The 25,259-nt window shown below is 51.0% G+C and overlaps 1 protein-coding gene across 2 annotated transcripts; it reads right to left on the bottom strand.

Annotated features, from left to right (window-relative positions):
• Positions 1–2,011: 2,011 nt before the first annotated feature.
• Positions 2,012–20,736, bottom strand: PTPRN (protein tyrosine phosphatase receptor type N). Of its 2 annotated transcripts, XM_065880122.1 has the most exons (23): positions 20,613–20,736; positions 19,118–19,168; positions 18,752–18,865; positions 15,550–15,646; positions 13,579–13,840; positions 13,140–13,494; positions 12,576–12,707; positions 11,936–11,970; positions 10,966–11,240; positions 10,686–10,772; positions 10,277–10,356; positions 10,043–10,107; positions 9,179–9,397; positions 8,537–8,737; positions 8,289–8,436; positions 8,054–8,127; positions 7,769–7,846; positions 7,537–7,656; positions 6,295–6,461; positions 3,184–3,237; positions 2,591–2,655; positions 2,296–2,369; positions 2,012–2,083 (listed from the first exon to the last, which is right to left on the bottom strand). In XM_065880122.1, the coding sequence occupies exons 1-23, from the start codon at positions 20,725–20,727 to the stop codon at positions 2,012–2,014; spliced, it is 2,940 nt and encodes a 979-aa protein (XP_065736194.1). In that variant the 5' UTR covers positions 20,728–20,736. The 2 variants fall into 2 exon arrangements, with proteins under 2 accessions (XP_065736194.1, XP_065736193.1); XM_065880121.1 differs by lacking the exon at positions 10,686–10,772 and having other exon boundaries at positions 20,613–20,727.
• Between the last annotated feature and the right edge of the window lie 4,523 nt (positions 20,737–25,259).

A 25,259-nucleotide genomic window follows, 5' to 3' on the forward strand; every position in this document is an offset into this window, starting at 1 on the left:
ACCACCCAATACTCTGCGGCACAGCTAGGACCAGACTGAGTAATGACTTGACTGAAAGCATGGGGCCAACGGAAAGCCGGGAACACGTGGTGAAAAACCTGTAAAAACCTCCTCCCAAGGCCCAGAGACTGAGTCCCCTCCACAGGTCTCCTTAGCTTAAGGCCAGTGGGCAGTGTCAGAGGCCTGCCTCTCTCCATGTGGAGTGGCACATGTCCACCCCACCCAGGGTCCAGGCCCCAAACTCATCAGGGCCCCAGGGAGGAGAAAGCCAGGTACCTCTCCCGCTTCTCTCTCCAGATACCTGCAGAGATGCCCTCCCAGGCACCTTTGACAAGCACCTTTCTATTGTCAAGCAGGGAGGTGTGGCTCCCCACCAATGCTCTCTTCCATTCCGGGATGAGCACTTGGCTTCATCTTCAGTGGCCAAAGGGTCTATATTGTATTTTTCTCAAAGCAAGGAAGCAGCCTGTCCTGAAAGAGGACTTTGAAGCCTCTATCTTGAGAGAGAGAGAATCTGCAGGTAAAGTGGCTGTTCTGCCCACTTCCGGCCTTTGAGATGAAACACCAGTGGTGCTGAACCTCAGTAGAGCACAGGTGAAGGGTGAAGGGCCCGTGGTCCACTCACTGGTCCCTTCGCTCCCTGCGCAGCACGGGTGGTACTCGCCCATTTTTCATGTGACGGGTCTGAACCCTGGCAAGGTTAGGTGGCCCTAACTCCTGAGTACCTCCATGCCCAAGGCTCTCTTGCCTCATTTCTACGTCTACCATCTTTGACAAGGACACCTCATGACATGCAGATGAGGGCTCCCCTGGGGCCATACAGGGTGGAACGTTATGGAGGAGGGGGGAGAAAGTGCCCCTTGCCCCCAGGTGAATGGCTGTTGTCACATCTCATAGGCCTGGTCTGCGAGCTGCTATCAGAGTTTATAGCTACTTTTGCTTAAGGTGTGGCGAGCACTTTGCCTGCATCACCTCATTTAGTCCTAACCTCAATCCTGCTCGATGTACATTATTCCTGAGGCCGAAGGACATGAAGCAGCCGCCCAAGAACTGAGAGGACCGGCAGCAAAGAGGTCAAGTGTGCCTGCGTTCGAATCCTAACTCCACCACTTAACTAGCTGTGGTACCTCGAGTAAGTTCTGTGCCGCAGTCTCTTCGTCTGTAAGATGGGGCTAATAATTGGTAGCGTGTCCTGAAGATTAAACAAGTTAATGGGTGTAAAGCACCTTGGAGACTGCCGGACACATAGGGAGCACAGCATAAAAAACCACTGCCTAACTGTTATTAGCTACCATTCAAGCCTTGGAGAGCGTGGCTTGGCAGCCTGGCCCTCCCATCACCCTCTGCATCTCCTGAGAAAGGCAGCAGGCCCGGCTCCAGGCTGAGGCCAGGGCTGGAGTCTGGAAGCAGAGCCGACAGAAATGCGTAGGAGTCTGGGTTGCAGCTGCACACACGACACACTAACTTTATTCACATTGATACAAAAGTAGATTTTTCTAGAAATGTTCTCTTGTGCCAGGGGGAGAGAGTTGAGTGGCATGTGGCGGAGGGAGGGCCGGGGGAGGGGGTAGGAAGGGCAAGGGCCAGAGGTGGGTCGTGGAGGCAGGTCAGCGGGCAGCAGGGGCTGGGAGAACAGGCAGAGCTGGACATGGTGGCCCCTCCGCCCCATTCTAGCCACACCGGAGGGTGGAGGGCGTCCACACAGACATATTGGGAGCATCCAGAGTGGTGGGAAATGGGGGCCAGGGAACTCAGGCAGGAGGAGGCTCTGGGGTGGAATTGTTGATTTCCTCTCCTCCTGGCCAGCTGCCAGCTCCCCCACGGGACTGATGCCAGGGCTCCCGGCGTGCCCCTTCCCACTTCCCCTTCTTTACATGCTCCTCTTGGAAGGGCTAGACATGCCCAAGAGGGGCCAAGGTGGCAGGTGGGGAAGTGAGGAGTGAGTACACAGATGCTCACATAGCAAAGAAGGAGCAGAGGCTGGGCTGCCCACGGAGGGGCCCCAAGGGTCTCACTGGGGCAGGGCCTTAAGGATGGCATTCACCTCCTCCGCCACAGCTGTCAGGGCAAATTCAAACTGGTCCTGGGGAAGGGCAGGGGGAGGAGGGTCATGGGGGGTCCTGGCCTCTGCTCCTGCCCCGGGGGTGGAGGGTGCTTTGGGGAGGTCACTTGTGGGGTGGGGGGGGAGGGAGCCCTCCCGGGGGAGGGGTATGGAGGCAGGCAGGAGAGGCCGGCTGCTGCCACTTTGGTTGGGGAAGGGTGGTGGCTAGGGTGGGTGGAGGGAGGAACGGTTACCTTGGAGCGGACGAGGCCAGGCCGCTGGTCACGGACATGCTCCAGGGTGGCAGCGATGTCAATCTCCTTCACTCCTGGGTAGGGGGAGCACGGGGGCTGCTCAGGGGGTGTCCAGAGGAGGGTAAGACCCCGAAAGCCTAGGGCATCCTGGGGTGGGAGGCTTGCAGGACTGGAGAAAGCCTGGGGGTGTGGCAACCTGCCCTCCACGAACTCCTGTGATCCCAGGGGCTGGGGAGACTCTAATCAGAGGCTGGGCTGTAGGCGAGCTGTGGCCGGGGAGGAGGGGGATCGTCACCTTTTGCCATGCGGTTCAGTACCATGTCGATGAGGATGTAGGTGCCAGTCCTTCCTGCACCGTCACTGAAAGAGGAGATGGTGACAGGCTGAGTTTGGGACCCAGCAGGAACCGGAAGGAGAGGGGGAGACTGGTGGAGCTGTTAGGGTTAGCTGGGGATGGGGGTGGGATGAGTGAGTGGAGGATGAGGGAACGGTCATAGCCCCTGGGTCCTGGGAATTGGGCCTCGAGTGGGGAGCCTGTGACCCATGGGGTGTCTCTTGGGCAGTGAGCTAACCGAAACGGATAGCCCTGGCTCTGCCCTGAGGCAGAGGCAGCAAGAGGGAATAGCTTTCTCCAGCCTCTGGCCAGGCTTTCATTCAGCAAACTTCTTATGTAAATGACAAGATGGTAAATATTTTCAACTTTGTGGGCCACGTATAGTCTCTGTCAAACGTTTTTTTTTTTTTTTCTTCAACTGTTTAAAAATAGGAACATCATTCTTAGCTCATGGGCCATTAAGAAAACAGATGGTATGCTGAATTCGGCCCATGGGCTGTAGTTTGCTGGCATCAAGGGCCCCTCCATCCCCACCCCAGCCCCCCTGAACGCACCTGCAGTGCACAATGATGGGGCAGGAGCGGCCCCGGTAGCACTTGTTCACCTTCCTGCAATAAGAAATGGGCGTGAGGTCAGGGGGCACCGGCAGAGGGAAAGGGGAACCGAAACACACACCTGAGGGCCTCTCTTTCTTCCTTTTCTCCCCACATGCCAATGGCAGAGGAGGGAAGAGGGCTGGAGACAGGAGTCAGGGCTGGAGGCAAAGAACCAGAGATAGTGTAGGTGGCACTGGGCTTGCCTCATCACTTACGAGCTATGTACCCAAGCTGTGCACCTGGAACAACTGATTTAACCTCTTTGAGCCTCAGTTTTATTACCTGTAAAGTGGGGATGATAAGAGTAGTAACTTCCTTCTTAGGGTTCTTACTATGATTATGTGAAATAATCCATGTAAAGAACTAAGTGCAATACCTGGCACACAGTAGGTGCTCATTAAATGACAGTATGATTAATAATAAGACATAATAATATTAACAGCCACCTCTGCCAGAAGTTCAGGGAGGATAGGCTTTCTGGTGACTTCAAGGGTGTCAATCTTGCCACATCCTTGCTCTGCCCCTACAACTGCCCAAGGTGTTCCGCTCGCCACCCAGGCTACCTGTGGTCCTCACCAGCAGTGAGGTCGGGTAGTAGCCCTGGGCACAGAGTTCCTCTGGCGAGGGGAGGACAACACCTCCGCTCTGAATGCGATGCTGCACCTGTCTCCCTGGATAAGTCTTGCCTCCACACTGGTGCTCCGTGGTTGGGTCATATTCAGACTCGGTCCACCTGGACCTCCGACTCTGCTGCCCTGATCACAGCAGCTCAGCAATGAGCAGGGGGTTTCTTCCTCTCTCGGTGGCCCAGTCTAACCTGCCCTTGTCCCTTATGACATTCCTGCTTTGAGAGTCACTTGCAGATTTCTGATACCTCCAATGGGCCAGGGCAAGGGAGGACCTTCTGAGGGGTTATTAGAGTACTTCAGGGGAAGCTTGGAACTTAGTGGTCCTCCATCTGGTTCCTCAAGGCTTGCAGGGGCCAGGTGACTTTGAAAGGTTTTCCAGGAGTCCACATGGTTTTCTAGCATATTGGCTGGTATATCAGGGCTGGGGTTGAACAGAAGTTGCCACAGTGGTTCCCAATCATTTAATAATAATGATAAGAAACAGTATTTAGAATTAATAGAGCCCTTGCTACGTGCCAAGCACTTAAAGCAGATTTTACAGACTTTATGCTACTGACTTTTGTAACAACCCCTAAAGTATGGGTCATCATTCTCATTTCACAGGTAAGAAAACAGACAGAGGTCAAGGAACTTGCTCAGAGTCACTTTCTAGGACTTAAAGAATTATTTTGCCTTGCCTCTGGTGGACCTTCACCAAACTATATTTATTAAGCAGCAGTTAATTTGTTCTGGGTGTCTAATGCCAACTGAGTTTACATAATCCCAGCCTAAAACAAAGAAATAGAACCTTTTGGCTAACCTGTGCAACCTTAAAACAGGTCCATGCACTAGTTCTATAAAGATTTTTAAAATGTGGAAAACAAAAAACATAGCTCTGATGCCCCTAGCGTTGCTTTTGAGAAGCCTGTGCCTCAGGCCCCGGGGACCCCAGTTAGAGACCATTGTCCTGAGGCTCGGAAACTATCCCCAGGTTCCTCCCTCAACTGCTCCCCGCCCCCACCAGCTCTGCCCCTCTGCTCTCTGCCTAGCGCCTAGAGACTTCAGGCCAGCCTGGCAAGGGGCAGAGAAGCAGGAAGCCGCCACAGTGTAGGTGAGGCCCCAGCCTTGGCAGCAGACTTCTCAGCCACCTGTCTAGAGAGGGGACAGGCAGGGGATGCTGGAGGCCTGGCCTGGTCACGGTTTCAGCGTCAGAACAGGGCAGGTCCCCCTGTTAGCCTCCTGTCCCAGCCCCCACCTGGTTCCACTGAGTCCCCAAGAATCCAGAGATCCTCCCGCACTCCCTTTGATAGTATTTGTCTCTTGCCTGAGTCCCCCCAGCCCCCGGCTCTCCCAGCAGCCTTCAGGGTGGTCCCTGGGCCCACACGTCCTCATGTCCTGTCCATGCAGCGGCCACACCTGCCAATGATCACTTTTGTGACTATGCAACTGGAGTGAGAATACTAGCTGCAGATCACAAAAATGACACTGGCAGCCGTGAGAGAGAGAGAGAGAGAGAGAGAGAGAGAGAGAGGGAGAGAGGGAGGAGGGAGGGGACAGTGAGGGGAGACAGAGCCAGGGAGAGAGAGAGCCATGTAGAGAATGAGAGATGGTGGGGGGAGACAGAGACAGAGAGGCAGAGTAAATAGGCAGACATGGGAGGGAGGTGGAGGAAACAGAGCAGGGAGAAGGAACAGGGAGAGGTGCAGAGAGGGGGAAACGTGGATGGAGGGGAAGAGTGAGACAGACTTCGAGACACAGTGATGGACAAAGAGGTGGGCGGGGGAGGGAGGGGGGAGAGAAAAGAGGGAAGGAAGAGAGGGAAAGAGAGGGAAAGACAAAGGGCAAGAAAAATAGAGGCAAAGAGACACAGAGGGATAAAGAAGGGGGATGGCAGGAGGGAGTGAGAGACAGCGAGGGGACAGCAGACACAGAGACTAGTGCTGGCCACCTGGAAGCACAGGACAGGCGGAAACAGGCAGCGGGGACCGAGGAGAGGGAGACAGCTAGAAACAAAGTGAGCACTTCTTGGGGGGAATGGGGTTACGGAGAAAGCACCGGACATGGAGAGGCAGGGAGAAAAAGAGTGCAAGAGAGAGGGAGGAGACAGCTGGCCAGCAGAGAGAGAGAGCAGACAGGGGCTGGAGTACAGCAGTGGAGGAATGGGCACAGTGAGACAGAGCGTCAGTTCTGGTTTGGGGGGTGGTGTCTGGAAGGGGGTCCAGGAGGTCAGAGTCAGTCCTGGTCTGGGGTGTCTGGCAGGGGGCACCAGTGGACCTGAGGCCGAGGCTCCAGGTCAGGCTCCAGGATCTGCCTCACCTGACCTGGGGCCCTAGGAGGACCTGATGGACTGGGGGAAGGTAAGGGAGCCTAGCTCCCGGCCCCCTGCTCCTGTGCTGCTCTCTCTCCGGCTCCTCGGAGCCTCCCCCGGGCCGCCCCACCGCCCAGGCGCTGGGGCGCTCACCTGCGGAAGTCCAGCAGGGGCCGGGTGGAGGCCGGGGTGCCCTCTGCCGGCCAGCTGAGGAAGTGGAACTGCGTGAGCGTGCGCGTCTCCTGGGTCTGCACGTTCTTCAGGTAGAAGCTCCGCACCAGGAAGTCCTCGCACCAGATGTGCTCCGACACGAGGTTCACCTGCGGAGGAGGGGGTGCAGGACTGAGCGCGGCAGGGCATCTCCAAATCCTCCCGGCCTCCCAGGCCAGTCAGATTCTAAATCCTCCAGGAAGCTCACCGGACCACCTGCCCCAACTGTTCCAGCTGTCCCCAAGAACCCTAGCTGTTTGTGTCACTTATGGACTGCTCAGGACAACTGGTGGCTTTTTCATCTAGACACAACTATTGTGAGTTTTCATTTGTTTGTTTTGGCCGAGCCCTGTGGCTTGAGGGATCTTAGATCCCCCAGGGATCAAACCCAGGCCCAGGGCAGTGAAAGCACCACTGGACCATGAGGGAATTCCCAATATTGTGAGCCTCTTGAATTCAAAGTTTCTCCTTCCTCTTCCGCACAGAGACTAGCAAAGTGTCTGTGCTACACACACCGTAAACTTCGATAAAATTCTATATTTTCATTTGATTTTTTTCTTTAACCACAAGCAAGACCAATTTTTAAAACTTAAAAAGACCGTTGTGTGCTCATCTGATGATGCAAAACTGCTATCCAGTGCTCATGAGAAACTGGACGTGTGCAATTAATGTCTCGTCTTATTGGGGGGGGGTGTCACCTCCCATTTGTCAGGAATGTTGCTCCTTCCCTTGCCTTGCCTCTGCCCAGTTCCCCCCTACCTAACTTTTCTCCTAATGAAAAAGTTTGTTTCTGTTTTAAATAAGCAATATGTGTGACTGGTGGCATTTCTTTCTTCGCTTTGGCCTCCAGGAAACTCAGATCTAAGTTAGGCTCAATAAAAGTAGGTCTCAGTCTTGGCCTTTGAGTATACTTATCTTCCCTGTCTCAAAACTGTACTCCTGACTCTTAGTTTCTTACCTTAGTTTCAGTGGTTTTATAGCTTTGTATCTGTACCTTTCATCATAGGTCCTTACAAGTGCTTTTTGGCCCTAGACTGGACACACACATACACACATGTATATGCATGTATGTGAATATGTGTATGCACACATATGTTTATATACACATATGTTCACACATGCATGAGCGGTGCACCATCCATTTTCTCCACCCCCATCATCTCCTGGCCGTGGGGTCCTGCTGACCTCATATACATGGTAGAGGGAGGAGCCCTCATCTGGCCAGTAGCGGTCACACTGCTTGACACCATCCTCCACCAGCGGGGTCAGCATGACAATGACGGTGCAGCCACTCTCCCACACCATCTAGGGACAGAGACCCAGGTAAGCTCCATTCTAACCTCCCTGGGACCTGGCTGGCCCTGGCTGGCCACAAGGGCACCTACTCCCTGGAAAAGCCCTCCCTCCAAAAGCCCACCTGCCAGAAGTCTGAGATGGTATGTGACAGTGGGCCCTGTGTGGCTATGTAGGCTGGCATCCGAGGGTCGTGCTCAATCTGGGGACGGGAAAGATACATCGTGAGCCAGAATGGGAAATGCCACTATGGAGACGCTCGGTCAAAGGGAGCGGGCCAGGGTCTGGGGGAGGCTGAGAAGCCCCATTTCCATGCTAGGATATCAGGCTCACAATTCTGGGGCCTTGGGTGGGGAAATGGAGTCTATGGGGGCAGGATGAAAAGAGGGAGGAGGTGGGGGCCACTCACAATGGGGCTGGCGTTGATGTAATCGCTCCGAGAAGGGCTGCTCTCCACCTTCAGCTTGATGCGTGCGTGGTCATCTGCACAGACCCCGCATCCCACCCCAGAAGTCCCTCCAGTCATTGGGGTCCTGGCACCTCTGCCACTCAGCTTGAGCCAGGATCCTGGCCCCGCCCCCAAGCCCTCCAGAGCTCCCAGCAGACAGAGGGCTGGGGCCGGCAGGTCAGCAGGACTCACTCACAGGGCAAGAAGTCAGGGTTGCGGTTCTTTTTGATGTTGCCCTCCCCCTGGGCGGTGGCACAGGTGTTGGGCTCCGCCTGGTAGGCACACAGGGCCCGCCACTCCTTGGCCAAGCGGTCCCGGTTCCGCAGGTGGTCCTCCATGTACGCCTGCAGGGACACCACAGCCTGGCGCTGGCCCCAACTGCCAGCCTTGCCCCTCCCACCGTCCGGTCCCCTCACCCACTCTGGGCCGATGCCCTGTCCTGACCAGAATCATGTGTCCCGTGGAGATGTCCATGTTGGCCTGGGCGGGCTCCTCGCACCAGGACGGTGTGCTGCTGTGGGAGCTGGGGCTGGCCTGGGCCGCATCACTAAACTGCGAGGACACGCTGCTCACCCGAGAGGGCTCCGGTGGACCCTCTGCCCGGTTGAACAGGGACTTTGTGGCCATGTGCTGGCGGCACAGGTCCTGCGGAAGAAGGATGGGGCAGGGTCCAAGGTCTCCTGAATCCTTCCCAACAGGGTCCTGGGCTCAGTTCAGTAGAGTCCCTAGGCTTGTCCTTGATTGCTTTTGAATGAAACCCATTTCCTCTGGGGTAGGGTCTTCTGCCATGGCTCTCATCCTTTTCGGGGCTGTTCTGCTTGGCTGGTGCCTATGTCTATGACAACCTCGGATGTCACAGAGCAGAAGCCTAGAGCCCCCCCCCGCCGCCGAATCACAGCACTGGGGAGAACTTCAGCAACCATCTGCTCTCAGTTCCCATCCATTCAAAATGGCCCCGCAGCACTCCCACTGGGGCTTCTCCAGCCCCTGCCTGGACATCCAGCTCCCCACCCTCATCCCAGGTGAGACCCCGACTCCCGAGCCCCTTCCACTCCCTCTCATCAACAAGTGTCTGGGGCTGCACACCTGGTACTCAAAGGTAGTGTCACCGTGGGCGCCCTCGGGTCCCAGTGCGGCCAGGCGCTCCTTGTCCCGCTGCCGCGCACGCTGCCGTGCACACAGGGCCACTGCCAGAGCTACGAGCAACCCGGCCACACCCGCCAGGGCCACCAGAGTAAGCAGCATGGAGCGCATAGGAGAGGTGCCGTGGGCCGGTCGCGGAAGGACGGCGGCTGCCTCCTCCCTCTGTGGGAACAAGGCTAGAATCAAGGGGGGCAGTGGTGTGGGGAGACTTAGGAGCTGCTCCCCACCCCCGTCCCACGGCCCACTCCCTGCTAGGTTATCTCCTGGGGCAAAGCTGGGAGGCAGGGGCATGGCGGTACAGGCAGAAGGACCTGGAGAGGCCGAAGATCTTCCTTCTCAATCCCCAATGAGGCAACTCAACCACATTGCACTGCCAGAGACTTAGTGGGTGACCCTCCCTAGGAGTTTTTGCATTTAAAAATGGATACAGAGAAGTATAGAGAGACCCAAGAGATCAAAGAGTAGAATGTGAGGCATCATGTTGGATGCAGAACAGAAGCATATTTTGAGTTCAGTGTCCTTTCTGTGTCATGTTTTCCCTTGGAATTTGAGACTTTGCTCTAGAGCATCTATGGACAGCTATGGCCATCTCAGGTGTGGCTTCGGAGAGAAGCCTGGACCTGCAGGGAGGAGCTGCTGGGGCCATCTGCTGGTCAGAAAGAAAACTGCATGGGGGAAGGCTGCTTTGGCAAAGCTGGGGGACCAGCCAGATAGATCTCAGCTCCTATTCTCCTGTCGTTTGCCTGCATCTCTTGTGGGCAACAAGAGCCCTCTGGGGCTTTGATTGATCCTTCAGTTATCTCATACCTGTCCCACGCCTGTCTGCAAGATCTGGAGCCCTGTCTGTGCTTCCAGTTCAGACTTCACCATCCCTGCAGGGAGGATGTAGGTCAGATTGTGTCCAGCCCCATGTGGACTCCACCCCATGTCATGCTATGCCAGGCGGCAGGCAGGGTCCATGTGGGCTGGGAATATTTCAAGGGGAGCACCAGCCACAGGCCTGGATATATACAACTCAGGCTGGGGTCAAGGAGTACTTACCAGCTTGCTTGGTCACGTCAGCCAAAGACAGGTTCTGTTCATTGTGCTGGATGCGGAAGGTAAGGGCTGGTCCCACGACACTGCCGAATAGGAGGTATGTTACTGCCTCACCCACCACAGACGCCAGATTCAAAATGAGAGGTCCTCTCTGGCCCTCTCCCTGTTAGAGGATGGGGCTAAAACCAATCAGAGATGCCATACAGGGGTGTTTGAGGCTGGGAAGATACTGGATGGGGCCAGCAGCAGGGCTGGGTGTGGCTGTACCTTCAGTGCAGCTGGAAACATCTTTGACCCGACCTTGGCCCCTTACTCACAGTTTGTCTTCCCCTCCTACCCTGAGCCCCTCCAGCCACCTCCCGCCTCAAGCTACCTGCTAGATCCCCGCTGCCCCAGCCAGATACAGCCCCACCTGATGTTGATGAAGCTGCCCGAGGACATGTGCACATGCTCAGCCAGGATCTCCAGAAGCTTCACTCCTGCAGCCAGACTCAGGGGCCTGGAGGTGGGGAGCCGGCAGAGGAAGGAAAGTGGGGACCCTCTAGGCCACTTCCTTGAAACAACCTCCAGGGGTGCAGAGCAGCCCAGCCCCGTGTGTACTCCACATCTGGACTTCTGCTCTCTGCTTCCTGCCAGGCGGGCCAGCCCAACACCCAAGGGACCAGGAGGCTGCCCCAGGCTGGAGCCCTTACTTCTGGTCAGTGACAATGTAGCCATATTCCTCTGCTGATGGTCTAGCAGAGGGCTGCCCTGCCGCTGTGGGCTGGCTCTGGCCCAGTGGACTTTTCTCCTCTCGCAGGATGGGCGTGGCAGGGGGGCCGGCAGCTTTGGGAGGCTCAGAGGATCCAGAGCTCAGCTCCTGCTGGGCTTTATTGGAGGTGGGACCAGCAGTGGGGGATCCGGGCAGGGAGGGCGTGGGCGGTGGAGGCTCCGCTGCGTCTGTGCCCTGCACCTGCTCCTCCATTGTCTGTTTAGAAGAGAGGACAGAGGTATGGTCTCTAACGGTGGAGGGGTCGGGGGGGAGGGGGTCCGCACTCTGGACGCTGAGCTCCCACAGGGGTGCTTAGGACATGTTTCTCTTTCTATCCCCAGGCCCAGGTCAGCACTGGGTACAGAGAGGGCATCCAGGAAAGTGAGTCAAATGGATGAATGAATGAATGAATGAAAAAAGGACTGAATGAGTGATTATTCATGATCAGTAATAATCCACAGGATGGGGCTGGAGTGGGGAGAAGCTCCAGAGTGAGGAAAGCTGGGGTTAGGGGAGAAGATGAACAGGCAGGCCATGGTTTTTCGACTTTTGTTTAGCCACACAACCTTAGAAATCCAACATGTGAAACGGATAGAGTGCCTCAAGCCGCAGGGCAGTCAGGAGCCCGCCTGCTCGCGTCCCCCCGCTTCCCCTAGGGACCCTCAGAGTGTGGTCTGAGATGACTGTCGTGTAAAAAAGCAGTGAATCAAGAATTCTAGCTTCTGGTCCCAGCTCTGCCTTCAACTTGAGGTGAGACCTTAAACAATGACTTGCAGCCTCTGGGCCTCAGTTCCACCAAAATGAGGGCTTGGAGGATACAGATTCTGGGTCCTGATCCTGAGATTTAGATTTCAGTCAAGGGGTTTGCTGCCGTTGGGCACTTATGGGTCAGGCAGGTGTCACAAACTCACTTTCTTGATGTCAGCTCCAATGTTTACAACCCCTCCTGCAGAGACAGGAAAAACAAGACTCTGGGCAAAGGGCCAAGGCCAAGGTCCACACAACGCCAGGTGGGAGAAAAGGCCAGAGGCCCTGAGCCTGTTACATTTGCTGTGGCCTCTTTCCCCACGTCAGTAACCAAGACCCTATCGCTGGTCTCGTCCTAAGCATGGCCTCATGCCTCAGTGCATCTGCCTTATAACTCATTGTTTTATCAACTCCTCCCTCTGTTATTGGCCACACCTCTCAAAGCTCTTCTCTGCTCAGTCCTCCCTCTGCCCATCAGTCACTGGCTTCTCCTTTTTAGTGGCCATGCCCCTCCTTAGGTCCTCATTATCTTCCGCCCAGCTTTCTCCGTGCCTCCTGGTCCCGGCTCACACCCCCTGTTGGTTTCTTTTCCTATTGCTTCCATCCTCCGGTCCTTTCCTGCTCTAACTCCTCGGCTCACCACCCCACCCCTTGCTTCCTGCCCTTGGCTGGCAATGACTCCGTGTCTCAAAAGAACTCCCTCCCCCGACCTTGGCCCTTTCCCTCTAGGTTGCTTGCTGTGGTCTTGAGAAGTGCGGCAAGAGGCCTCCACGGGGCTGGTAGTCTCTCTGCCTGGACACTCACCCAGATTTCGTCCTGCACCCTTGGGCAGCAGCTGCAGCAGGGTGGAGAGGGTGGAGAGCTGCTCTGGAGTCAGCTGACGGAGCTCCACCCCGTAGCCTGCCAGCACAGCTGCCAGCCTCTGCAGAGTCACATCTGCAGGGAGCCAGACACGGAGCTTAGGGCTGGTGCCGAGACGAACTTGTGGGATGCATTTGGGGGTGGGGGGGGACCGGTGGTACATTTAAGAACTTTTCAAACACCAGGACACTGATGCCCTTCCCTTCCCACCCTTGTCCACACTTTGGGGGAAAGAGCTTCCTGTGTCAAGACCAAACTTCAGGCCCAGCAGGGACTCCTTGATCCCCCAGCTGAAGAAGAGTCATGTCAGCTCTACTGCCCCCACTGTATCCCCACCGCCTACCTAGTGCCTGGCATAGAGCAGGTGGTCGGTAGACATTAGCTGAGTGTGTAGGTGACTTTAAGGACAAATTAACAAATGCGTGGGTAGTCAGGAAGGACCCTCCCCGCCCCACCTCCCAGAAAGCAGCCCCACAGGCAGGGAGTGGATGCTGCGTACTCTGTTACCTGGCTGCTCTTCTGGGGAAGGAGGCTTCTCCCTGCGACCCTCTAGTCCTTCCTCCTCATAGCCTTCTGAGGAGTCATCTGCCTGGCTGCTGCCCCCTTGCTCTGGCAGCCTTGGTGCCCTGGCCCTGCTGGGCACTTGTGGCTCCTGGGCCAGGTAGAGCAGCCCTGACTCCTGGAGAAGCTGAGCAGGCGGAGGCCCTGGAGGGTCCCCATAGGAACGGCCAGGGTGAGCCCCGAACGTGCCCTTGGAGGCAGTTCTGCTGAAGAGGGCTGGGGGTTCAGCCTTGGGCAGGGGGCCAACACTGACCATTCCTGGGGAGCTCTCTGAGCTCCGGGGGCCATCGCGGGAGCCAAACTGTGGGAAACCAGAGATTCGGATGAGAGCAGACATCAGGGCTGGGGGACTGGGGTTGCGGTGGGGCGGAGGTCCAGGGCTCACCTGATGGAACAAGTAGGGCTGCAGCAGGGCAGGTTCATAACTCAGGGCAGGGTGGGGAGGCTGCGGGGGCAGCAGCAGATGCTCCAGGAGAGGGGGCAGCAGCTCAGCCTGCAAAGGGGAGAGGGGGGAGCCTGCCCCAGCTCCACCCCTACCTACTGGAGGTCGAGGAAGCCGATGCTGGGGAGCAGGGGCGGAGCCAGTGGGGATGCCCTGTAAAAGCAGCTCCCCAGCGGGACCCGGTCTCCTGGGCGCCAAGCCAGATCTGGGGAGGAAAGCAAAGTGTGTGTGTGTGTGTTTATGTGTGTGTGTGTGTGTGTGTGTGTGTGTGTGTGTGTTGGTCGTGTGGGGGAGGGCGTATAGAGCCTACGAGGCAGAGATGGTGGGTCCAGGCTTAGCACAGAATAAGCCTGCTCTCTTAAGAGATGAGGTAGCCTCAGGCGAGGAGACAGTAGCATGGGGAAGGGCCAGAGGGCCAAGCCTGGGGCAGAGGTCATCGCCTCCCTGGTAAGCATGCCTGGATCCCTGAAACACAGCGGAAGAGCTGGAAGCATGAGGCTAGGGATGGAGAGGGGAGAACAGGAGAAGGGGAAGGCAGCTGGGAACCGCTCTAGATGAACTGTGTCTGCAGCTTGCCACACTGTCCCTGTGGGCATGTCCCCAAGTACGCATTCAAACACTCAGTACTGTGCGCTCTCACTCTGTTCCCCCTGCCCCACTCTGCCTTCTTCACCTGGTGTCATCATCTGAGCCCCAAGCCGTCATTTACTTTCCTCTGCTTTACAGGGTCTGAATGATGCCCTCAGAGCCCCTAACCACAAAAAGATGATGGTACCTCCTACCATATACAATTCCACATAGTAACAAAACTGAACATTAAATGACTTCAGTCCGACAAAATTCTAATTTGTTCCATGATGACTACTTTGATGCTTCTTTTAAGATACCGAATGTCCTGTATACACTGCTATATTTAAAACAGATAACCAACAAGGACCTACTGTATAGCACAGGGAACTCTGCTCAATAGTATGAAACAATCTAAATGGGAAAAGAATTTGAAAAAGCATAAATACACGTATATTTTTAAAAAACTGCAAAAAGGAACATAATTTTACACGTACTTATAAGTACTTATATATATGTCTGTGCCAATACCATGTAGTACTAATTATTATAGCTTCTCCACTCTTTCTATCTCCTGATGCATCCCAGAAATCAGTTCAAGTAATACCATTATCTGATTCATATCTGAGTCTGCTGTGGGTGAAACTTTGCTAACATATCTTTCCTATGTCAGTACTAGAGAAAAAGTAATTTGTCTTGTTCTCCTACTTTGTATCCGTAAAGATTAGCACAGTGATTGGCACATAGTATAACCCTGTATTTTTTGCTGAGTAAATGAATTCATTAAAAGACAAACCAGACCAAAAACAAAATACCAAAAGTCCAAATGTTTCAAAACAGTTTTTAACACCGTAAATCAATTATGCTTCAATAAAAATTTAAAAAAGACTTTGTTAGGCAAAAAAAAAACACAAAACAAAACAGTTTTTTTTTTTTGTTTTGTGGTACGCGGGCCTCTCACCACTGTGGCCTCTTCCGCTGCGGAGCACGGGCTCCGGATGTGCAGGCCCAGAGGCCATGGCTCATGGGCCCAGCCGCTCCGCGGCATGTGGGATCCTCCCGGACCGGGGCGCGAACCCGTGTCCCCTGCATCGGCAGGCGGACTCTCAACCACTGCGCCACCAGGGAAGCCCTAAAACAGTTTTTAATGGCCCTCTTCTGCTGGATCCCCAGGGATGAGCTCGGCTCGTGTTGGGCATGTGAGCGTGTCAGATGACTGACTACTCCAGAACCTCTTTTACCCAAGCCCCAGCCTGCTGATTTTTGTACCCATTTCCCTCTGTCCATCAGGATGATCACAGATCCACCAGCCTTGCTATGACAGAGTTGATGAGAAATGATGCCTACCTGTCCCTTGGATGGGGCTCTGCTGGGTGAAGCCTGGGGATGCGCTCCATTTCCTGGGAGATCACATACTGGGTGAGGTCATCGTGCCAGGACAGTCCTGCCAGGGAACAGAATAGGGTGAGATTGAGATTGGCTTGGGAAAGTCTGAGGGCCCAGTAACAGGGACCAGTGTAGATCAAAACTGCGCCCTCTACCCAGCAGCGTATTGAATTTGGCAGGGCAGAGGAACAGCGGAGGGGGTCTAGAGATGCGGTGGGTGATTTGAGCTGTCCTTTTCCCACACTCAGGTATAGATTTGGGAGTGAGACTGCTTCCAGTGAGACTGGGTTTAAGTCCTCTGCCACTTACTAATTGTGTAACCTTAGCTGAACCTATCTGAGCCTTAGTTCTCTCATCTGAAAAATGGGGGTTTATACCTCCTAAAATTGTTGCGATAATTAAAATACACAATACAAAATGGTTAGAATAGTACCTGACACATAGGGAGCTTTCAATAAGTGCTATTATTATAATCATCATCAATATTATTATTCAGCTTTTTTTTTTTTTTTTTTTTTTTGGCGGTACGCGGGCCTCTCACTGCTGTGGCCTCTCCCGTTGCGGAGCACAGGCTCCGGACGCGCAGGCTCAGCGGCCACGGCTCACGGGCCCAGCCGCTCCGCGGCATGTGGGATCTTCCTGGACCGGGGCACGAACCCGTGTCCCCTGCATCGGCAGGCGGACTCTCAACCACTGCGCCACCAGGGAAGCCCTCAGCTTCTTTTTATTGATCCTGAACCTTAGTTTTCTTTATTTGTAAAGTGAGAATAATATATACTTTATGGGTCTGTAGTAAAGATTAAGTACAGTCAGGAAAATAAAAGTGCTTGGAAAACTCCAAAGCACGATACACCTGTTTTAAACATTCATCAACATCATCTTATCATGAGGCAGATCTCCGTTTGACCGTTTTCCTCCATGAAACTCTGCTCTCAGGAAAGGTCAGTCAACTATTTTAAAGGGATAATCTCCCACTCTCCACCCCCATTCCTTTTTCCTTGTTTCTGGATTAATAATCTGTACTGCTCTTAACTCATATCCTGGGATCTATACCTGCTCTTTTGCCTATTAACATTAGATGAACTATCTGTGTCCCTGTATAAGGCCAATTCCTCTGCTTGAGCACGAGATTTCATCCCCTACTACCTACTCAAGAACATCTTCCCCACAGTTCTCCCCTATTTCCTACATCATCATTTTCTCCTGTTCTCTACTGAATTATTCCCATTCACATACAAACATGATGCAGTTTCTCCCATCTTATAAAAATACTGTTTGATCCCACAGTCCCCTCCAGCTATCACCCCATTTCTTTGCTTTTCTTTGTAGCAAGACTCTTTGAAAGTGTTATTTATACTGGCTGTATCCAGTTCTTTTCCTCCCATTCCCTCTTATCCACTCTATTCAGGATTTTATTCCCAACTATTCTACCAAAACGGCTTTCATCACGATCACCAGTGGCTTCTGCATATCTAAATCCAGGGTCAATTCTCAGATCTCATCTTACTTAACCTACCACCATCATTTGACACTGATCACTCCTTCCTCCTTGATACACTTCCACTTAGCTTCTAGGACACCATACACTCTTGTTTTTCCTCCTACCTTGCTGGCTCTCCCTTCTCAGACTCCCTTGTTGGTTCTGCTCCTTCTTCTGGTCCTCTTAATAATAGAATTCTTTAGGGCTCTTCTTCATAAACACACAATCTTTTGGTTATTTCATTCACCTCATGGGTTTAATTACCATCTATATGCCAAAGAATCCCAAATTCATATCTCCACTCCGGACCTCTCCTTTTTAAAACCCAATCTTATATACTCAACTTCCCACGTTATTGAATGGATATCTTAAACTCAGTGTATTCAAAACTGAACACCCCTTTCCTCAAGTTGATCCTTCTGCATAATTAATGACATGTACATCAACCTAGCTGTTCAGGCAATAAAACCTAGGTGTCATCCTTGACTACTCCCTTTCTTTCATGGCCCTATCCAATATTTCATGAAATCATGCTCACTACCTTAAAAATACAGGCAGAATTCTGTCATTTCTCATTACCTCCCTGCAACCACCCTGGTCCACGCTTATTCATCTCTTACATGAGTTACTGTGATAGCTTTTAATGTTTCGTGTTTCTGTTTCTACCATTGACTCCCTACGTTCTATTCTCAACACAGCAGCAAGAGTGATCTTTTTAAAGTAGAAGTGAGATCATGCACCCCTATGCTCAAACCTTGTGATGGTTTCCTCTTTTACTCAGAGTAAAGCCAATGTCCATACATTCTCATATAAAATCCCAGAGCATCCCTTCCCTCATTACCTACCTGACTGCATCTTCTACTCTGCCTCTCCATCACTCCTTTAGAGCCACTCTGTAGAGGGGCTCTCCATGGTGTTCCTCAAACTCATGCTCCTATCTTAGGGCTTTTATTCTATCTAGCTCCCTGGCCACCCGAAACACTCTTCCCTGAGATAACCTTCTGGGAAAGCATCCCCACCTCCTTGATGCCTTTATTTGAATTTCAGTCTCAATAAGGTCTATCTTGACCACTCAATTTAATACCACAGCTTCCTACCTCACCATTTCTGATCCCTTTATCCTGCTGTAATTGTTTTCTCCATGGCACTTATCACCTTCTAACATACTAGTGTTTTCTAATTTCTAGTGTATTCCCTCCCTTCACCCCTGAATGTAAACCCCAGTAGGCAGAGATCTTTGTTTCACTCCCTGATATATCCCAAGCACCTAAAACTACGTTTGCCATGTACAAGTACCCAATAAATATTGGTTGAATGAGTGAATTGGATGAGTGGGGTATTCTCCTGGCTGAAGACTCCAGGATTCATGGCCCTGGAGTACTCAGTCAGTTCCAGAGAGTGGGTTGGTCCTAAAGATATAAATGCTGGCCGCTTCCAGTGGTGTCTTCTAGAAGCCCCCTCTGGATTCCTCCAGAGAGTCTAAGTGTGAACAGCCTATCTCTAGGGTTCCACCCCCGCTCCTGTCTTGCCTCCTTCTCCAGTAAGGTCTGGGAAGGTGAGGTTCCAGAGTGGGTGTGATAGGAATGTTCCATGAGAGAAATCCTGGAGTCAGGTGGCCCCTCCCTTCCCCACCCTTATCTAACCAAGTTACAGTCTCCCTCCTCCAGCGCATCTAGACCTCACCTTGGGACATGAGCTGTCGGAGGACACCTTGTAAGCGTTGAAGAACTGGGGAGGTGACTTGCAAAAGGGGCCGGGCTTGCCCCACTCCCACCTGGCATTGTCCAAACAAGCCATCTAAGAGCACAAAAGTGGTGTCAGTGGTGGGGGGCTTGGACAACAGGCCTTCCCAAGTCCAGGCTGCAAATAGACAGCACTCCCTCAATCTCCTCTCTTCGCTTCAGAGAGCTCTGCCCCTCCAGTCCAGTCCCCCTTCTCTCCAAGCCCAGTTCCCCCTCTCCCTTCCAGCCCACCCCACTTCTTTCTTATTATACATCACCACCACCCCCCAACTCTGTTTTGTAAATCCTATGTTTGGGCCTCACTCACCCTGAATACAGACTTCGAGGTGAGAGCAGAGTCTGCGGTCAAACAGACAGCCTGTAGAGGACAGGTGAGCAGAGGCTCAGACACCCACACACATAGAATGGTCAGATGGATGAACAGGCTAGAAAAGGGGGAAGCAGATGGGATCCATTCTTTCATTCTAAGGAAGGCTTTAAGCTGGGAGGAGAGGAGGAAGAGTCCTCCTCTTGAGAAGAAAGCACAGGATCCGGCTTTGGATTTTAAATATCTGCAAGTCTGGATTCTTCCCCTAAAAGCCTCTGTTAGCTTAAGTGAGTAAGAGGGAGAAGAAGCCCTCCAGGTGCATGGGAATCGTGATGGTGGAGAATCATATTGATACTTCTACTCTCATAGAATTACTATGGGGTAGTTTTTGTCCAAATTCTGAGGAAAAGGGGACTTTCCTTTCCCAATCTCCACAAGCATCTTATGATGGCCTGGGGGTCAGAAGAGATGGGAACCCCAGCACACTCCCCCTTAGTGTGGGAAAGGGGTATAGGCGGGGTGTCTCTAAGGCAATGCTCCCCACGCTGTCCCTGCAGTCCGCGGCCCCTGTACTGCTGGGGCGGTTCGTGGTGCTGAAGCTCTGAGTCTGGCGCCGCTGAGGGCTTGCCTGGAAGCAGTGATGGGGGAGGGAAGGGTAACAGGGTGAGGAGTCTCCAAGGGACGTGACCTCTCCGCCATTTCAGTCTTCATCTTCCACCCTCCTAACCCGCGGCGCCACAGGAAATATCTTGCATTGGCCTCCAAGCCCGGCGGGGAAGAAGAACGCCAGACGGCGAGCTTGCCCCCTTCCCCCACGTGCGCCCCGCCCCCACCCTCCCCCTGCCCGTGAGTCAGCGCTGACTGTCTCAGTCCGCACAAACGTGAGTCAGCACCAGGCCTGGCCGTGGGGAGGGGGACGTGAGACGACCCTTCCCTCTTCACCTTCTTCGGCCCCCTCCCCCAGCTGTCCCTCTCTTATCGGAGATCAGATTACAGCCATCGGCCTCTCTGGGCTTGAAGAAAAACGCTGGCCCCTCCCTCGGCCTGATACTGTACGGAACGCTGGGACCCCGGAGCTCTCGGCCCCGACTTCTCCCGGCAGAACAGGGTTCCCTCTTCTTCCCTCCCCTCCTCCATCCCTCAGCTCCTGTCGCCACTTTTTGGCGCCTCGGAGAGACTTGCTTCTCCTGTGGTCCTGTATCCCGTCTCCAGGTCCCTCTGTCCATATGCACCCCCATTCCTTCTCCCCAAACCGCTATCTTCCCCTGAGCCCGCTTCTCTTAGGTCCCGCCCCCGAGCTCCCAGCCCCACCTCCAGGCCTACGCCCCTTTCCTCGCAGACGCCCTCTCATCTTCCTCATCTCACAGTGCCTCCCCCTACCCCACTCCACACACACATTCTACCTGAGCTCGCGACCTGCGTGACACTTCCCCCCACGCCCCCCACCGAGTTTTGCTCCCGGCACCATCCTCCCCCAATCCCATTTCCTCCTGACCGTGGGCGCTAATGGCGTTGCAGCCTCCCGGACGGCTGCCCAGCAGCATCAGGCAGAGGAGCACCCGGAGACCCCCAGATCCCCCGGGACCCCCAGGCCGCCGCGGGCGCCGCATCCTTCCGGGATCCGCGCTCCCGCTCGGCTGCCAGAGCCGCAGCGACTCGGGCCGGAGCCTGGCAGAGGGGCCGAGGCGGGGCCTGCCACTCCCCACCCACCGAGGCGGGGTCTACAGGCCCCTCTCGCGGCAACTCCGCCAACCCCAGGCGGCTGGTGACGACATTTCCACCCCCGGCTCTTGCGTTGATTTGCGTCATTCGTGGCGTAAAAGCACTGTCTTACTGGGGGTCCTACCCACCCCGTCCCTCCTACCCCAAATAGTAGGCGCTTCTCTAGAATTCGCACTTGGCCTCACCTTGACATATGCTTCTCCCCAAGGACCACCACCTGTATCACCCAGTCGCAGGGTTGGCGAGAAGGGTTCCAGTTGTGTGGGGGCCAAGAAATTTACGTGAGCCGGGTCGTATAAACCTTAAGAAGAGGAGCATACAGGTGAATACAATATGTACTCTTTCGCAGCTCAATTAATGGTATAGATGTTATCCTTAAGAGCAGGAATGGTTTTGCGTGTGTGCTCGGATTCCACTTCTAGCAATGCCACCTACTTAGGGGTATAACTTTGGGCAAGTTGCTTGACCTCTCTGTGCCCAAGTTTCCTGATCTGTAAAATGGAGGTGCCAACAGTGCCTCCCTTACAAGGTGGTTGTGAAGATTTACAGGAATTAAACTCACGTGCCTCACTTAGAACAACCACTGCACTGGCATATACTAAACACTGGGTATATATTGGCTTTTGTTATTAGCCTTGGCTCGCCTTTCTTTCGCCCTCTTCCACCTCGAGCCTATCAAAATCCTATGGTTTCTGCCTGCAAAATGTTTCCCATCAGCCCACTTCTCTCTATATGATGGAGTCCATATGACTTCTCTCTTTCATGATGACTACTGCAGTAATCATCTAACGAGTCTTTTGCTTCCATTCTTGTCACCCAATAAGCTTGGGAGTGAGCTTTCTAAAGGTCAAAATTGATCACTTTACTCTCTTGCTGTTCATAAAAATTTTCCAAAATACAAAAATAAAAAAATTTAAAAAGATGGTGGTGCATGGTACTCATACACTCATCACCTAGGCTGAACAGTTATTGATTATTTTGCCATCTTTGCTTCTTTTTAGTACTTAAAAGTAAACAATAGACATTATAGTTACCTTCCAAAAGTTTCAATATGCATTTCCAAGAAATAAGGGTATTTTCCCATATAACCTAAATGCCATTATGACACCTAATGAAATTTACGGTAATTCCCGAATATCATTTAATGCTCAGTTCGTATTCAAATGTCTCAAATTGTTTCCAAAAAATGCCTTTTTTTCAGCTATTTTGTTCAAAGTAGCAGTCAGTCAAAGACCACCGTTGCATTTGGTTATGTTTCTTAATTCTCTTTAAATTAACATAAACAGTGCGTCCCCCCCCCCTCCCCATTTTTTTGACATTTTCTTGTGGAAGATACCAGGTCAGGCTTTCTTTACAACTCCCTACCTTCAGGATTTGTGACTGTTTCCTCGTGATATGTTTTCCTGTATTTTCCCTGTATATATCCTGTATGTCCCCTGTATTTCCTGAAAAATAGAACTTAAGTCTTCACTGGATCAGGTAAAAAATTTTTTAAAACAAAAAATTTACAGGTGATGCTGTATGACTCCAATTGCATCATTTCAGGAAGTGTATAATGTCTGGCTGTCCCACTGTTAGTGATGCTATAATTGATCACTGGTTTAAGGTAGAGACAGCCAGATCTCTGTCATAAAGTAGTTCCCCAGCAACTTTTCACCTAGTGGTGTTGCCATTCATTGATGATCTTTGACTAAAATGGTGATTTTCTAGTTCTATCACTCCTTTAACATTTGTTAGCTGATATTATTTCATAAAGAAGAGCATTCTCTCATCAACTGCACTTAGTTATATCCTGAGATACAATTCCAACTGGAAAGGTAGCATACATTCTTAGTTTCTTCTCTTTAACTATTAATTTGCAGAGTGATGAGTTGGTGTAATAGTTACCGCCAAGAGTGGCAAGTAAGTTTTGTGTTTTTTTAAATACATTTACTTATTTATTTATTTTGGCTGCATTGGGTCTTCGTTGCTGTGCGCGGGCTTTCTCTAGTTGCGGCGAGCTGGGGGGCTACTCTTTGTTGTGGTGCGTGGGCTTCTCACCGAGGTGGCTTCTCTTGTTGTGGAGTATGGACTCTAGGCAGCAGGCTTCAGTAGTTGTGGCTTGTGGGCTCTAGAGTGCAGGCTCAGTAGTTGTGGCACACGGGCTTAGTTGCTCCACGGCATGTGGGATCTTCCCGGACCAGGGCTCGAACCCATGTCCCCTTCGCTGGCAGGTGGATTCTTAACAACTGCGCCATCAGGGAAGTCCCTAAGTTTTAAAAAATATTTGTTATGACTTTTTATCTTTGAGCATTACTATGGAAGTATGGATTTTTATATATTCAATATGTATCAGTCAATCACAGTAATATTCAAATTGTCCTAAGTAAGTAATTAAGTGAAAGTTCCTTTAAACTCATTCTTTTTTCCTTTTGAAACGTCCCATTAATCACTGAAAGCTCCCTTGCTTTCTATCATTCCAACATGTACGAGGTTAATTTTTTTTATTCCTTGCCCTAGACATGGAAGCAGTCATTCCTCCAAAGAGACTTGGTAGCTTTTAGTAAGAACTGACTTTAGAGACCACAGTCTGGGTTCTAGGGGTGATAATGGCTACTGAGGTGATTGATGTTGCTTCTAGGTCCTTTCAGTGCACAGAGCTAGGATATTAAGATACCGTCACAAATACACACACACACTGATATTTCCAATTAAAATTTAGCTGTGATTTTTACTGAACTCTTAATTTTATACTTGTATCTCTTTATTACACTGAAAAATTTGGTTTCCCACAACATTAACATAATCATTTATCGGTTTAATCCTACTATATGCATACAGTAATTTACAAATGATAATATAGATATTACTCTACTAATAAAACAGTGAATACACTTAAGACTTTGGGTAGTTTATTTTGTCCTTATAATCCCTAGGGATATACCATCAAAATATGGTGTTCTAAAGTCATTTGAAATAATTCTTTTGTTTGTGTAGTCATTTTTACTAATCTGATATATAATTTGGTTAGTTTGTTCATTTTCAATATTAGAATTTGCTTTTATTTTTATATACTTTATTTTAGAATATGTAAAATATTTACGCTGTTTAAAAATCAAACTTATATAATAAGATATACTCAGGAAAGTCTTCTCCTCACCTCCACAATTCCCCCTGCCATCTTTCTCACTTCACCCCATTTATTTCCTTTTTAAAAAATTTGTAAATTTTGAAATATAAAAAACAGAAAAATGCATAGGACAAAAATGAACAGCTCAATAAATTATCACAAAATGAACACCCATGTAACCCAGGTCAAGGAATTGAACATTTCCAGCACCCTAAAAGACTCATTGTGTCCCCCAACCATTTCCTCTGATGTGCTCAAGAAAACATGATTCTATAGTTAAACCAGCTATTTTCTTGTTGTTAGAATGAGAGTGTTTATCTTTTGAGTTTCCTACAACCCAGACAGAAGTGGAACTCCTTCTGTCTGAAGGATAATTTTGCTAGTTATAGAATTCTAGGATGACAGTTATTTTCTTTCAGTATATTTAAGAAGTCATTTCTCTTTCTTCTGGCTTCTATTGTTGCTGTCTTGGACTTAATTATTAGACTAAATGGTGCTCCTTTGAAAATAATCCCTTCCTCCACCACATTCACAGCTGCTTTTAAGAATTTTTCCTTTGTCTTTGTTTTCCTGCAGTTTTGTCATATTTTCTGTCTTAGTTTTAGTTTTTTAATATTTTGCTTAAGATTTGTTGGTAATCTTGAATCAGTGGATCGATATCTTTCAACAGTTTTGGAAAAATTTCAGCCACAATCTTTTAAAATATTGCTTATGTCCTATTCTCTCTCTTCTCTTTCTGGGATTTCAATTAAAATGAATAGTGGACCTCCTCACTGAATCCTCTTGATTTCTTACCCTTTTTTCTGCATTTTCCACCATTTGCCTCTTTGTATTTTTTGGAGGGAAGGGCTAAGTTTCTTGTGACATATCTTCTGGTACACCAGTTCTCTTTCAGCTGTCTCTAATCTGTTATTAACCTATTCAATTAGTTTAAAATCTTGGTTCTTACATTTTTAAGTTTTAGAATTTCTGTTTGATTCTTTTTCTTTTCAAAGAACCAGTTTTGAGTTTTATTGATTTCTCTTTATTATTTTCCTGTTTTCAATTTTATTGATTTCTCTCTCATTTTAATTATTTGTTTTCTTCTGCTTGGTTCAAACTTAAATTGCTCTTCTTTCTCTAGTTTCCTAAAGTGCGAACTTATTTTATTGATTTTAGATCATTCTTATTTTCTAATGTATGCATTCATTGTAGAAATTTCCTTCTAAGCACTGTTTTCACTTCATGCCACAAATTGTGATAAATTATATTTTATTTTTGTTTATTTCAAACTACTTTAACATTTCTCTTGAGATTTCTTCTTTGGCCCAT

This window comes from Phocoena phocoena, chromosome 7, assembly GCF_963924675.1.
Source record: "Phocoena phocoena chromosome 7, mPhoPho1.1, whole genome shotgun sequence".
Taxonomy (NCBI): domain Eukaryota; kingdom Metazoa; phylum Chordata; class Mammalia; order Artiodactyla; family Phocoenidae; genus Phocoena; species Phocoena phocoena.

Excerpts from the sequence above, each read along its gene's own strand:
- PTPRN (XM_065880122.1), bottom strand. The coding sequence starts at position 20,727 with ATGCGGCGCCCGCGGCGGCCTGGGGGTCCCGGGGGATCTGGGGGTCTC. Across the intron at positions 15,647-18,751 it reads CCGACAGCTCATGTCCCAAG|GACTGTCCTGGCACGATGAC; the intron begins GTGAGGTCTAGA and ends GTTCCCTGGCAG. Across the intron at positions 8,437-8,536 it reads CCACGGGACACATGATTCTG|GCGTACATGGAGGACCACCT; the intron begins GTCAGGACAGGG and ends GTGTCCCTGCAG.